The sequence below is a fragment of the Bubalus bubalis genome, chromosome 5 (genome assembly GCF_019923935.1).
Source record: "Bubalus bubalis isolate 160015118507 breed Murrah chromosome 5, NDDB_SH_1, whole genome shotgun sequence".
In the NCBI taxonomy this organism is placed as follows: domain Eukaryota; kingdom Metazoa; phylum Chordata; class Mammalia; order Artiodactyla; family Bovidae; genus Bubalus; species Bubalus bubalis.
Window position 1 is genome coordinate 57663660 of NC_059161.1, and position 16104 is coordinate 57679763.

The following is a 16104-nucleotide window of genomic DNA, read 5'->3' on the forward strand; positions in this document are numbered from 1 at the left end:
TATTAATGTGTTTTTCCCCTCTTATATGAGACATATTTGGTGACTTTTTCTGATGTGCAGCCCAAAGAGCTAGCTGTTGTGAAAAGGTTGATGTTTGCTGTTAAGGCAGAATGAAATTACTCTCTTCATCTCCTAAGTGACAGGCCCCTGCACCGTTGCTGTTCAGAACACATCTTTTTACTTGATATTCACAACTTTTGTACCACCACCAGTCAGTAATTAATTTTCCAGGTGCCTTTATTTTTAGACGTTATAGAACTTAAATACTGAGTGAAGAAAGTTTGTAAAATATAAAACATTTTCCGCTCAGCACATTTGTAGACAAGCATTTTCAGTGTTATGTTCTGAGTTAAGTCCCTTATGGATCCACCTGCAAATGTATATGTTTCCATATGTATATATACACATTATTGTTTATCTAGTTACAGAAAAACACTTGTAGCTCTGACTTTGACTCATCCTCAATCTTGGATTTCTCTCCAGTACTGTAAACAATCCATCTAGACCCTACTCAGTCCTGTCAGGAGGTTCTTGCTCAGAAAGCCGTCGACACACACTGAGGTCCTACTTCCCTTTCACAACTTCTGCGCATCGGGGACACAGTGTGTCTGATGACTCAGCCGTGTACTTCCAACAGCGAGGGCATTTTTCCTTGGTAGTTGGCATGACAATTACTTTGTATGAAGACTCTTCACGAATATCGCCACCTGTGGAAGAAAAACATGTGGAGAGTATTCCTCACAGGCCACTGAACTTGTGCATCTCTGTATTTCTCCAGGTGCCCCCTTTTCAGAGCTTCCTCCCTGCCTTAGGAAATACTGCTTCCCTTACACATTTGTACAGAAACAGCCAAGATGGTAGGCTCACACAATCTGATGACTGGGGAGAGGAGGAATCTGAGACCCTGAGAGGCTGGTTTTTCCACAGGTCATGGGAGTTCTGTACCTACTCAGGCAGAGCATGCCTGCTTGCTCTTCATCTGAGGCCAGTTCTGATAATTACACTGCCTCTCCTCTCCAGCTACATTCTTAATTAAGAATTTTAAAAGAGGCAAATTAGAGGGACAACGAGCAGTGCCTCCACATTAAACTTCTTGGTTTGGACAAAAGGAAACAAAAATTTGTCTATAATGAATAGACCTCAGACAGAAAATAAATCATTTTCTAGTCACTGCACAGAGAATATAAATTAACATTCTGGAAAGCAGATTAATACAAGTCTACTACATGATCAGTGCCGCCAGGGCTCAAATTTAAACTGATGGCTATAGATTAGTTTCCCACCTCTTGCTGGTGCCTAAAAGCTACTATGAAATACACAGTATCACTCTTCCTAAGATACACTCATGTTGTTCTGTTAACGTTCTCAGCTTTCATTTCCATCAATGAGAATGAAGTAAGTTGACAAAAATCCTCAAATCAAACAAATGCCTACAAAAGGTCTGCTTATAAGATACCCCTGTGGGAATGAGTTCAATAAAACTTCCTTGACTCATTATGAGTCAAGGCCACGATACTGTAATTTGGGGTGAGCATAATAAATTGTAGATTGAACACGAGAGGGATGGTAGGGTTGGTCAAAGGACAAGGACACAGGCCAACTGAGGTAAGGCAGACTTCACATACGGTGACTATGACGTTTTCCCTCTTCTCTCCCTACCCCTGTGTTCCCAAGATCACCAGGTAGGGCACTTAGCTGGTTCAGAAACCTGGCCACTGTTTTCACTTTCTATAGAAAGATGCACTCACCAAGTGTGTATCTGCCTTTAGAATACAAGCCATCCACTGGAAAGCTAGAGATGACCTGTAATTATTGTTCACTTGTCCACATACCATTGTTATCTGGTATTTGTTATCATTCTCATCTCCTTACCTTCTAAATTGATGAGAAATGTCCCTTTAAGCTCAGTTACATCCTCGCTTATTCCTCGTGGTTCCTGAGAAAGCAACGTTGTCTGGGACGCCATCATTAATTCATTCAATTGAGAGGTACTGGAAGTCTCCTCAGCTTGTAGCATCTGGGCATAAGTATTTGAAAGTTACTATCTAAGTTCTTTGTTACCACAAAGGCTACCACAACAATTATAAAAAGACACTGCAAGTTCTTTTATTTGGTGAGGAACTCTTGGGACCATCACCTCCTGAGCTAATACTATTATATAAATCAAATCTTACTAGTATGAAAGCTTTTAAAAACTCCTAATCAATAGTATCCATTGAGAATACAACTCTATGCCAGGCACTTCACTTCGCTAGATGCTAAATGTCCACCCATTATCTGTAACTCACAAAACAGCAACAGCATTTTTTTAATCCCCATTTTACAAATGAGGAAACTTGCTCAGGGAGGTTCCCAAACAGTAAGTGGTGCGCTGCAATTCCAGCTGAGGTCTGTTAGCATCAAAGCCCGCACTTTACCCCTGTATCATGCTTCCTACAGAAGGAGAGGGGTTAAGATACTGTCTCAACAAGGATCTGCTTTTAGCGGTGCAGACCAATGGTGGCAGCCTGAATAATGCTCAGAACTCTTCTGAAGCACACTGAATTGGGATATCTGATAAGCACTTTTGTTCATTTTTCATTTTAATTCTGATCTTCAAAGTAAGTGCGTGAGCTAAGTAATACAAAATCCCTTAGAAAAAAAAAACAACTCATGAGAAAATAGGAGATTCAAAGAGATTGCATTTACACCATTAGTAACTGATAGATCCAGGACGCCATCAGACAGCTAGTTAGTATAATTTCTAAGGAAAATACATTCACGTTTTTTTAAATCCTGAATTTTTTTTCAAGTATCAATGATCCAAGCAAGGTGTACTGTTTTCAGCTTACTGCTGCTGCTGCTGCTAAGTCGCTTCAGTCGTGTCCGACTCTGTGCAACCCCACAGACGGCAGCCCAGCAGGCTCCCCCATCCCTGGGATTCTCCAGGCAAGAACACTCAAGTGGGTTGCCATTTCCTTCAGCTTACTACTCAGAACTAATGACTCCAAGGAAACATGATAATGCAGTAGGAAAGCTCAGTACCAGGCTGGGAAGCCTCAGCCAAGTCACAGCTTCAACAGGCCTCAGGTTCCTGGCTCAAAAAATGGCAATCATGAGCTTCCCAACTTGTAAATTTTAAAACGTCAGTATCTTATCAAACTTCTGTTACCTGAGCAACCATCTTATACCTACTAGCTATTTCAAGCCTTGAATCTTAATCAACCTAATTACATTACTAAAAATTTAGATTGAACTTCCAACCAGCTGAGATGGTCGTTTTTCAGTAGACTATGATACCAGTCAAATGTCAAAACATAAGTCACAAAACTAAGTTTTCTTCTCAAACATTAAAACTAAAAAAAAATCTTGAGTCAGTATGTTAAGCTCTAAGTCAATCTGGTCAATCAACCCCTAAGATCTCAAGGGGAAACTTTTGATGGCCCTTGTGAAAATAAAAAATAAGGTGAATGCTTTGAGATGACATGGTAAATTTGCTGGCGCAAATGAATTTTCTTCAGAACTCATGAGTAAAAGATGAAAAAATTTTTTTTTGTTTTGAATCTTGTCCAGATGGATAAAATTCTCAGAAAACCAGACCCTTAACACAAAACTCCGAATTTTTGTGTATTCAGATATCACTGCCAGGTGCTACCTGTTGTCTAGCCCTGAGGGCTCATGTTTCAAATAGAACTTTATTAAACCTTCCTGTCCCAACCTATAAAAAATAAGTAGCAACAGAGTACATGTTTTATAAGAGAAGAAAAAGGAAACACAGGGTTGGAAACAAAGAATCAGTGATTAATATTAGGATTAGAAGACAGAAATCCTAATTTACTAATTTTTTTTTAAAATGTACTATCAAAACCATCCCCATGGAAAAGAAATGCAAAAAAGCAAAATGGCTGTCTGAGGCCTTACAAATAGCTGTGAAAAGAACAGAAGCGAAAAGCAAAGGAGAAAGGAAAGATATACCCATTTGAATGCAGAGTTCTAAAGAATAGCAAGGAGAGATAAGAAAGCCTTCCTCAGCTATCAATACAAGGAAAAAGAGGAAAACAACAGAATGGGAAAGACCAGAGATCTCTTCAAGAAAATTAGAGATACCAAGGGAACATTTCATGCAAAGATGGGCTCAATAAAGGACAGAAATGGTATGGACCTAACAGAAGCAGAAGAGATTAAGAAGAGGTGGCAAGAATACACAGAACTGTACAAAAAAGATCTTCATGACCAAGATAATCATGATGGTGTAATCACTCACCTAGAGCCAGACATCCTGGAATGTGAAGTCAAGTGGGCCTTAGAAAGCATCACTACGAACAAAGCTAGTGGAGGTGATGGAATTCCAGTTGGGCTATTTCAAATCCTGAAAGATGATGCTGTGAAAGTGCTGCACTCAATATGCCAGCAAATTTGGAAAACTCAGCAGTGGCCACAGGACTAGAAAAGGTCAGTTTTCATTCCAATCCCAAAGAAAGGCAATGCCAAAGAATGCTCAAACTACCGCACAATTGCACTCATCTCACACACTAGTAAAGTAATGCTCAAAATTCTCCAAGCCAGGCTTCAGCAATACGAGAACAGTGAACTTCCAGATATTCAAGCTGGTTTCAGAAAAGGCAGAGGAATCAGAGATCAAATTTCCAACATCCACTGGATCATCGAAAAAGCAAGAGAGTTCCAGAAAAACATCTATTTCTGTTTTATTGACTATGCCAAAGCCTTTGACTGTGTGGATCACAATAAACTGGAAAATTCTGAAAGAGACAGGAATACCAGACCACCTGACCTGCCTCGAGAAACCTACATGCAGATGAGGAGGCAACAGTTAGAATTGAACATGGAACAATAGACTGGTTCCAAACAGGAAAAGGAGTACGTCAAGGCTGCATATTGTCACCCGACTTATTTAACTTATATGCAGAGTACATCATGAGAAACGCTGGGCTGAAGAAGCACAAGCTGGAATCAAGATTGCCGGGAGAAATATCAATAACCTCACATATGCAGATGACACCACCCTTATGGCAGAAAGTGAAGAGGAACTCAAAAGCCTCTTAATGAAAATGAAAGAGGAGAGTGAAAAAGTTGGCTTAAAGCTCAACATTCAGAAAACGAAGATCATGGCATCTGGTCCCACCACTTCATGGGAAATAGATGGGGAAACAGTGGAAACAGTATCAGACTATTTTTTTGGGTTCCCAAATCACTGCAGATGGTGACTGCAGCCATGAAATTAAAAGACACTTACTCCTTGGAAGGAAAGTTATGAGCATCCTAGATAGCATATTCAAAAGCAGAGACATTACTTTGCCAACAAAGGTCCATCTAGTCAAGGCTATGGTTTTTCCAGTAGTCATGTATGGATGTGAGAGTTGGACTGTGAAAAAAGCTGAGCGCCGAAGAATTGATGCTTCTGAGCTGTGGTGCGGGAGAAGACTCTTGAGAGTCCCATGGACTGCAAGGAGATCCAACCAGTCCATTCTAAAGGAGATCAGTCCTGGGTGTTCTTTGGAAGGACTGATGCTGAAGTTGAAACTCCAATACTTTAGCCACCTCATGCGAAGAGCTGACTCATTGGAAAAGAACCTGATGCTGGGAGGGATTGGGAGCAGGAGGAGAAGGGGACGACAGAGGATGAGATGGCTGGATGGCATCACCAACTCTATGGACATGAGTTTGGGTAAACTCCAGGAGTTGGTGATGGACAGGGAGGCCTGGTGTGCTGCAATTCATGGGGTCGCAAAGAGTCGGACACGACTGAGCGACTGAATTGATTTACATCGACATCTTCTGAAACCAGATTTTACATGGAGCACTTTGATATGAACCCCATTTCAAAAGGTACAAACTGTGACTCACCTCTATGATCTCAAAAAGCAGCCCAGGCTCAATCACAATGATCACCTCATACTCAGCTGCATTTTTGCCAGGAATGCTTCCAAGAAATGAATCTCTCATTGCACATGCACTTTCTATGGCTTCTTCCAGTCCAGGTTTCTTCCAGATAGAACTGGTTTTAATCCACCCAGTACGAAAAACACTCTTGGGTTCTTAAAAAGAAAAAGTTAAACCAATTTATATATATTTTTAAACTGTATATAAAACTCAAACCATCACACATTTACTATTCATGGGAAATAAGGATTGTTATTTGTGGGTAATAATTAATACGGTTGTTGTTCAGTTGCTACGCCATGTTTGACTCTGCGACCCCACAGACGGCAGCGTGCCAGGCTTTCCTGTCCTTCACCAACTCCTGGAGCTTGCTCAAACTCATGTCCACTGAGTCAGTGATGCCATCCAACCATCTCATCCTCTGTCGTCCCCTTCCCGTACTGCCTTCAATCTTTCCCAGCATCAGGGTCTTTTCCAATGAGTCAGTTCTTCACATCAAGTGGCCAAAGTATTGGAGTTTCAGCTTCAGCATCAGTCCTTCCAATGAACAGTCAGGGCTGATTGCCTTTAGGATTGATTGGTTTGATCTCCTTGCAACCCAAAGGACTCTCAAGAGTCTTCTCCAACACCACAGTTCAAAAACATCAATTCTTCAGCACTCAGACTTCTTTATGGTCCAACTCTCACATCCATACGTGACTACTGGAAAGACCATAGCTTTGACTATATGGACTTTTGTTGGCATCCTAAATGCTTACCAAATATTTACATCAACATTTGGAAATGTAAACAAAGGACAAGATATACAGTAAGATCTCAGAAGATGCCCAGAAGAAACTAAAATAGAAATATCCCAATATTACAGTAGATGTCTCTGGGTTATAAGATCATGAGTGACATCCTCACTGTAAAATTTCTAATTTTCTGTAAGTTTAATGTAATCAGACAGAAAAAAAATTAGAAAACTATTCACTAGCAGGCACTATACGAAGACTCTTGAGAGTCCCTTGGACTGCAAGGAGATCCAACCAGTCCATTCTGAAGGAGATCAGCCCTAGGTGTTCTTTGGAAGGAATGATGCTGAAGCTGAAACTCCAGTACTTTGGCCACCTCATGCAAAGAGTTGACTCGCTGGAAAAGACTGATGCTGGGAGGGATTGGGGGCAGGAGGAGAAGAGGAGAAGAGGACAACAGAGGATGAAATGGCTGGATGGCATCACAGACTCGATGGACGTGAGTCTGAGTGAACTCTGGGAGTTGGTGATGGACAGGGAGGCCTGGTGTGCTGCGATTCATGGGGTCACAAAGAGTCGGACACGACTGAGCGACTGAACTGAACTGAAAATATATTTCTGACATTTATAAAGGTATATAAGAAAAAGTGATTTCTCAGTATAGCCAAGCTGCTAATATATTTCAGAAAGCATTTATTTTTTTTTCAGAAAGCATTTTAAAGTGGCTTGAAAGATATGCTGAAATTCATCCTACTCCTCTACACACAGATGAGATGCAGAAACTACAGTTACTGAACTGAGACGCATCGTGCCACAAAGCAGTCACTGTATTAATAGATGAGTATGTGCCTCTTACTTGAAGCAGATAAAAGGAGAAGCTGCACCCTCAGCCAGGGTCTTTCTCACTCAGAGAACAAATCAATATTTCTTACCTTTAATATAGGGTATGTGCTGGAATACCTCTTCAGCCAAGTGAGGAAGAATGGGAGCAAAAGAGCGAACCATTACATCCAAAATTTCAGCTAATGCAGTCTGACAAGAGCGTCGTTTGGGATCATCTGCATTTTCACAATAAAGCCTAGACAAGAACAACTTATTGAGCAGTTGACAACATGCTGTACACAATCACGGCCAAGGTGGGACCGGCCTCAGGCTGAGCTTATTCTGACGATGCCTAAGCCTATGGCTCTAACTGTCTTCTAATTAAAGGATAAAATATTCCATCATACAGCGCTTCTGACTACATCCTCTATTCCACTTGACTCCTTCCAGGTGTGCTCACCTCCTCAAAAACTCAGAGCTATGCTATGTCCAATCTGTTTTACAGATCGATAATAGCTAGAATCTAGACAACTTAGTGAACGGAAAATGAGTACGTCAGTTGATGGTATTTAAGATTCTAGTCCCCAGGCCTACAGTCTTCCCTGGTGGTTCAGGTGGTAGAAGAATCTGCCTGCAATGCAGGAGACCCAGGTTTGATCCCTGGGTTGAGACGATCCTCTGGAGGAGGGCATGGCAACCCACTCCAGTATTCTTGCCTGGAGGGTCTCCATGGACAGAGGAACCTTGTGGGCTACAGTCCATGGGGTCACAAAGAGTAGGACACGACTGAGCGACTTAGCAAGCATGCAGGCACCCCACCCTTATGACCCTATCAGTACGTCAAGGGAAGGACTGGGATTTGTAATCCCAGTAGAAGGTCCCTGATGTGCTGATGAGTAGGGCGGGCACTTCACACTGGCTGAGTTACTACAGGAGCAAAACATGAAGACAGCATGCAGCCTGCCTCTAAAAGGGCATCACTGATGTTATATGATGTTATTATATTCATAATTACCTGAATATTTCTCCCGCCTAAAGGCCAGCAAACTCCTGAAAACAAGCACTGTGTTCATGCCCTCACAGTCACAGCTACTACTTATTGAGGACTTGCTTTGTCAAACACAGCATTGAGTATGCTACTCATATTGTATCTTTTCATTTCCACTTTCTGAGATAGGTATTATCATCATCATTTTATGACTAAAGAAACAGATTATAGGATAAGTTGCCTGAGCTCATCATAAACTAGCAAGTAGCAGGGTGAAATTGCCCAATCAGACTTGACTCAAGAATCCAACTTCTTAATAATGGCCCAGGCCCCCCACTGCTGGCCTCTGCTTTCCAACATTTGCCAAGCAGAGTAGACAGTCAAGCACTGTTTGTTAAGCATTTGAATGTTCAGTCATACATACCTATCTTTGATTATGCTGAAATAAAAATTGGAGAGTTCCCTGGTATAAAATGCTTGTAACAGCCGAACAACCTTTCCAAAGTCATACTGCTTATATGAATCATTAATCTAGGGAACAAAACCAAAATAAATTTGGAAGCTGGGATAAGCAAATAAAAATGCAAGTCGTCATGAGCAGAATATGTTCCTTTTCAAAAATACGTTTCAAAGGCAGACAAACACACAACAGAAAAAATGTGAGAGCATTTAAGGATCTTTGAAAGGTTATTTCTGGATATGAAAGGCTACTATCCTCAGAAAAAAAAAGAATAATTTACCCTGGACTCGACAAAAGAACAGGCATCAAATGAAAAGATCAAGTTTTAAGTGATGAAACAGCGCTATTCTAAAACAGCAAAGGGTAAAAGCTACCAATGTTCCCTCATTTATACAAAAAAAAATAAAACTGGGCAAAAGTCTATATGTACAACTCTGACTTAAGTGGAAGCAATTCCAATTTTTGAGAAAATACAAATGACTTGTGTTTATATATGAGAGAGTATTTTACAAGACACATAAGAACTGTCATTTCAGTTACTGCTGTACTTTTGAGATGGCTATTTCTATACATCTGCAGACAAATAAAAGTACATCTCAACTTTATTCCTTCTTATACATGGAGCTGATTTTCAGAGGAAAATGTGGTCTGAGGAGAAGCCTGGCCTACTTTTGCCACCAGGCACTACTCTCGTCTTTTCTGAGAAACCAGAAGAATTCTAAGACTTCATACCTAGTCAACCTAGGAACATGCGGAACTGATCAAGTATAACTTTCCTCAGTGCTTTAGTTACTGTTTCTAACAAAGTTGGTTCCACTCAACATGTACCCCAGATTTCAACACACAACTGTGCTACCTCCAAAAGCGTATTAATGCTCACTCACCTTGTTTGCCAAATCCTGCAGTAAGTGCAGCATGTACTGGTCTATGACATGCATGCTGTTGACAGGGATGGAATCTGATTCTGGGTTGAAACCAGCCACATTTCCCAAAAGAAAGCGGAGTGTATTCCTAAGCTATAAACATTGAGAAAAAAGAAATATGCAGTCAAAAAATATGAGTCCTTCAATTATTACTGAAATTGTTTTATTTTTCTATAATTTTTATCCAACTCATGTTACCTTCCTAATGGAATACTTTATTTTTATATCATTACTTTTAAATAAGACTATTTAAGTGCAAAAAAAAAAAAAAACACCATCTCATTTCAAAAGCCCAGTTATAGAAACAACCATTGTAATTTATAAATAAAAACTGAGTTTTCTTTATATTTCTTTAAAATTTTAGGGCAAATCACCTGTCAGTGGCCCAGTCTGTTCATCAGTGTAGATGAGAATGTTGTGTAGGTAAAAATAAATGGAATAAATGTGAATGGTCATTGAGCACACAGAAAGTATATTAAAATTAGTGTAATTACATATAATATTAAAAAGACAGTATATAAAAATGTTAACATTACCACTTATATTTCTAAACAAATAAATTAACTTACGATATTTTTTAAAGCTCACAACATGTGGAGAACGCATTTTCATTCAGTTGTGCAAGTGCCAACAAAATGCACCTCATTATTTTAACAAGGACTCAGTTAACTTTTCATTCAGGAGTAGTAAGGAATAGAAAGAGGAGTGCTCCGACCTTGCTAATGTCATCTCTGGCAGCATTCAGTAGAGATGGACTAATTGTGACTTCAGTGAAGACGTTGGACTCGGCAACCCACCAGCGAAGCACATCAGCACCATAGGGGGGCTCTTTGCTGTGATCCTTTTCATTGAGGGAAAAAAAAAACATACCAATAAATAGCTTTTGATGACAATTTGGTGAACAGGTGTTTTAGGTAAGACTCCTATTCTGAAATGCTTGAATACAACATGATCATAAAATGTACCTGTATTGTAATGAAATAAGCTAACAATTTCAGAGATCCAGCTGCATCTAAAAAAACAACGAAACTGGAAAAGGGGGAGTATGGCCTGCGGCCTGGTGCAGTGTCTTCCCTGGATATCTGTAAACAGCTACTACAGCAGGCGGGCAGTCAGAGTACTGCCCTGGATGCCCTGCGGTGGGGGAGGGGCCGGGGTGGAGCGGGAGGGGTGCTTCCCCCTGGTATGCCCAGGCTACTCTGACCAAGAGATGTGATTACTGGACTCTAGGAGGGCAGTTAAAAGCCGACAGGGTTAAAGAACAGATAAGCGGTATCTTTTCTGAAAGCAACTCCAAAATAAACCAAATTACCAGCAGCCCCAGATTTGATATTCTTTAATGAGTTGCTTTAAAGTGTATAATGTCCAAGAATGAAAGTTGCTGTCTCATTTTTTTTCTTATACTGTTTCTATTTAACTGTAAAACCATAGTTTATAAAGTTTTAAAGTTCAGACCATTAAAAAAGGGATAGCGTGAACCTAACTGGAGATTCAGACCTGAAATAAGTCAAAAAAGCCACAACAATCCCAATCCTTCACATTTTCAAAAAAGTCACACAAAACTTAAAGAGTCTAGATTTAAAACATGGTAAAGCATTTGCTGCGAGGATAAAAATCAGTTTTGTGAGGTTTTTTTTTTACATTGAAGTAACTATATTAAGGGTCTTGCTGCCAAATTAAAAGCCTTAAAACAAAAATAAAATGAGTTTTTAGGGAACCACTTACTTGTCCTCCATTGATGACAACATCAGGATCAATGACATTCCCAAGAGACTTGGACATCTTTTCTCCCTTTTCTCCAAGGGTAAATCCATGAACAACCACTGCCCTAAGAAGACAAATGAGCTACTATACTAATAAACACAATTATGATGGACATTTTGAAGATGACTTATAGCTTAAAAAGAGTATCTTAGTTTGACACAAAAATAAAAAATTTTTCTTGACAGATTATATATGAAATTTTTTCTTCAAAGTAGAATTCTAAGCTGCTTATTTATCCTGATTATTAAATACTAAGCTCTCTATACACAGAAAATATTTTTATGCTTACATTCACTAAACAATTGTCTTCTGATCATCTATAATGTACTGATTTTGATCATTAAAACTAACCAGAAAAAGTATGTCTTAAAAAAAATTATCACCACAAAATTATCTTTGTTCAAAAAGGCAATTGGAGAAATATATCTGTTCCATCGACTTTTAAAAGCATGTTATAGTAGAAACATAAACATGCCAATTACTCTGAGAAGAGTTTTCATTTTGAGATGGCAAAAATCTTAAGCCATTTAAGAATCCTTCTGGGTAGAATCCACATATTTGAATAAGGAAAAGCTATTATCTGTAACCAAATAAGAACCCCAAATTTAATAAAATTCACTAAAAAAATGTTTCAGTTCATTAGCCACTTGCGGAAATTACAAATATAAGGGTATCTGATCAAGACTGTCCCTAGTGAAACTGGAATATCCTCTCTACATCTATCCGTGTCTACCATATTTAAAGGTCAAGCTCTCCGTGGGTTTCTCTACTACGCCAGTCAATGCCGGTTTTACTTCTGGGACTTATGATCTGCATCAGAGTGAAAGAACTTTTCTGTATTACTGTCTCCTTTGTGTCTTTTTTTTTTTTTTACTTCAAACTTTTTTCTCTCATGAGATTGAAGCCTGTAAACTAATTAAGGGCAGTGTTTTATCACATACATATTACTCAGCACATATTATTTCACACTGGCAAGTACTCAGCAGGAATACTCAAGGTATGCTCACTCGTTTAGCCCAGGTGTAATACTTACTTAAAAGGTGACTTATTCCTTGCTGCCACACTTGTTAATAAAGAAGACTGAAACCACCCCCCAAGCTGGTCTTTTCCTTCCAAGTACAAATCTGCTCTTTGGTCAGTACCTCCAAAATAAATATGGAAAAAAAAAACAAACAAACAGAAATCTAAGTCAATTAAAGTTAAAAAAATGGAAATGAATACTTATTAAAATATTAAAAGTAATCATGCTGCCTATTTCTTGTGTCATCCTCCACCCAATGGCCACACTACATTCACCTCAGCTGTTACCTTTACTGTCAATTTATTAACCAAGATAAAGAAAATAAATTTTGCAGTATGATCTTCCAAACAACAGACAGCTAAAATATTATCTAAATTAGAAACTAATTCATAATGACTGTCAATTATCAGTATTACCAGTTAAATCTTTAGTGAAAATAAACTACTATTTTTATTAATTCAGCAGTTATTTGCTGAGTATCTAATAACTTTATTGTTGTCATTTAATTCTCAGAGTAACTCTAGAGGGGAGTTTTTACAATCAACATTATCGCATCAAGGCTGAAGCAGCTAATAAACTTTGAAAAATACTTCAAAAGCACTATTTCATATATGGCATATGCAATTTTGAAATGCAGGATGTTACCCCAAACACAGTAGGAGGTAACTCTTTTTCCTGTTTATAACACTACTTAACCTACCTACCAACCTTATGGAGTGTTATCTGCTTACATTTTCAATATTATTTAGGAAAACAAAGTGCCTAAACTGGCAATATTTTCTCTTGAGTACAACATTGGAAACTATTTAATATTGTTGCTATTAAACATTACTACAAATGAACATTACTACATAAAAATCATATTATACATTAACTTATATTTGATTATGAATTTTTATGTACACTTTAGCTATAAAACAGAGTGAACATGAATTTATGCGTATTTTACTTCTCAAATTTCCTAGGCGGAAAGAAAGGCGCAAATAGCGGAACACATTTACCTGCTAGGAATCACGCTAATGTCCTCTCAATAATGAGGCCTACTACCAGAAGGATACCCCAAGTAAAACCTGACCACGATCCTGCTCAATCCCTTCAGAAGCAATGGTGAGCGGAGCATGCAAGGCGTTTTCCCACATTCCTTTGCTCCAGAAAGGAAACCGCCTCATCCCTGTAACCTCCCGGTACCTGTCTGTAAGCTCTCGGTGAGGACACTTTACCTCTCCCCTTTCCCTTAGTATCCTTGAAGGTATCGGCTCACATCTAAACGCACCCTTTGTGTGCCTGCTACTGCTCCCTTCTGATCCCTGCCTAATCTCTCCTTCCTCTTTATCCATGGAGTCAAAAGCTCACCCTAACCATGAGCAAGGAGAAACCAGTCAGTTGTCTGTGGCAAGAGGGGAGAAAGCTATGAGAAGGTAATGGAGTACCAAAGAATAAGAACGAAAAAGCAGGGTGCCCGAGTTCTACTCTGACACTAACCTGTGTGACCACCAACTAATGTGATTCCAATTCAATCTCACGTCCTTTTCTGAAAAATGAGATGGGGTCAGGCTATTTCAGTGATTTCCACACTTGGTTTACAGAACTCAGTACCTTGGGGCTGCCAAGGAGGTCAAAGGGAATGAGCTGACTGGGAGGAAGAAGAAAATTCCCACCTTTATTTATCTTTTATATTGTGGTTCTATATAAAATTTCATAGAAGACACTGGATTAAATGATTGCCAGTGGCTCTTTCAGGTTTAAAATTATACTATAGTAGGAGATATACTTCCAAAAAAAGCAAAAAAAAAAAAAAAGTTCTTGATTAGAGATTTCTTCTGATAGCATTAATTTTCAAAACTGCCTGACAGGCAATAGACCTCTTGTTTTAGATTACCTGGGAGAACATTAGACCATGAAGTTCCACTATCAAACCAGATGTCCAAAATATCCTGACCTGGCACGTACTCCAAAGCATCGGGACCACCAACCTAATAAGACAACATAAAAACATTTTACTTACACAAAGATCATGATACTTATAATTAATATCCAAAAAAAAGTCTTAAGAAAATGAAATACAACCATTAAATTCACATTTTACACTGACATTTCTTAAGTATTTTGCCATTAGGGACAACTACTTCACTGCTTCATCTACATGTACAAGTGGCGGGGGCCACCCACACATGTATTAATGTAAATGCAAATTGTGTTCATTGTCTTGCAATTATCTTCCAGTTTGGATCTCTCCATGTGCGATGCCATTGAACTCATGTCCTGTGAAGGCCCTGATCCACCAGTGTTAGGCACTGTTCTCCCACATCACACGTGTCTCTACTCAGCCAACAGAGCAGTTGCAGTCAGTCCTGGCCCCCAGGGAGACAGCCGACCCCCTCAGCCTCTGCTGCTCCACAGACACCCAGCTTCTCTCGTGAAATCAAACTGTCTACTCTCAAACTGCTCTGGCTCCTAGTTTATGATGACTAAACTCATGAACTTGACATGATAGCATCACTACTTTTTAACTCCCAGGAACCTCTCGTGTTGTCATTAAATCATGGAATACGCACAAAGGCTGTTTAAGTCCAATGGAAACGTACCTGAGATAAGACTTCTTTTGGAAGAAGTTGCTCCGGGGGAAGAGTCCACCAGATATCACTGCCATGCTCTTCCACTAGTTTAATAATATGCTCGATGGTTTGGCTATTTTCAGGGGGACAAAGCAAAACTGTTCAATTAATTACTGTGGTTAATACCAAACATTTAAAAAATTAAAAAGTGGTGATTTTTTTTCCCTATCTGCAGGGTATTTTTCCCAATATGCAGGACATTTTTTCCTATCTTTCCTCCAAACTTTAGTGATATTATCTTCAATTATTTGATTACTTCGTTGCTACTGTCATTGGTCATAAGTAGCCCTTAAAAGAAAAAGGAAAAAAAGTTTTGTTTTTTTTTAAAATAGGGATATCTCCTGATACCTCTTTTTTGGTTACTAATTGCCCTGTTTCTATTTTCTATCCAAGTACCTATATTCAAAACCTCTTAATTATCTACCTCCTCCAATTTCTGCTCAAATTAAGCCAATACATTCTGTCAATTCCACCTTAAAATGGTACTCAAATTTGTTCTTTGTTCAGATACTATTATTAGTCCAACCTCTCTGCCTCCTACCAGACTGGTGCAATGGTCTGACTTTTCCCCTATTCGCATTCCTTTACATGACACATGTAATTTAATTTACAGGATACATCTCTGCATTCCTAAAATTGCTTTTATCACACCAACCCTGTCTCAGAAACTTCCAGTGCCCCCTCACTGCTTACAGGACTGAATCCCAATTCATCTGCATAAGAGGCCATGCTGTACCAGAGCATGGGTTTTGGTAACAGATATCCAGGCTTATCTCCCAACTGCTACTTTTCATATACATGACACACACAGTAGTAAAAGTTCTCTAAGTTTTGACTGTCCCTTCTGTTAAGACTAATAGTACAATTTTTATTCCAAAACATTTACTGAGTACTCCA

General features: G+C 39.1%; 1 protein-coding gene across 2 annotated transcripts in view; it reads right to left on the minus strand.

Annotated features, from left to right (window-relative positions):
* Positions 1-219: 219 nt before the first annotated feature.
* IARS2 (isoleucyl-tRNA synthetase 2, mitochondrial) overlaps positions 220-16104 on the minus strand; it is a 44319-nt gene continuing 28434 nt past the window's right edge. For both annotated transcript variants that reach the window (XM_044943174.1, XM_006055940.3), the window contains 11 exons: positions 15178-15280; positions 14472-14565; positions 12605-12713; positions 11533-11635; positions 10523-10648; positions 9769-9900; positions 8849-8955; positions 7547-7692; positions 5845-6035; positions 1873-2017; positions 220-707 (listed from right to left, as the gene is read on the minus strand). In XM_044943174.1, the coding sequence (XP_044799109.1) occupies positions 565-707; positions 1873-2017; positions 5845-6035; positions 7547-7692; positions 8849-8955; positions 9769-9900; positions 10523-10648; positions 11533-11635; positions 12605-12713; positions 14472-14565; positions 15178-15280 (1399 nt within the window). In that variant the 3' untranslated portion in view covers positions 220-564. The remainder of the gene's footprint in view (positions 708-1872; positions 2018-5844; positions 6036-7546; positions 7693-8848; positions 8956-9768; positions 9901-10522; positions 10649-11532; positions 11636-12604; positions 12714-14471; positions 14566-15177; positions 15281-16104) is intronic.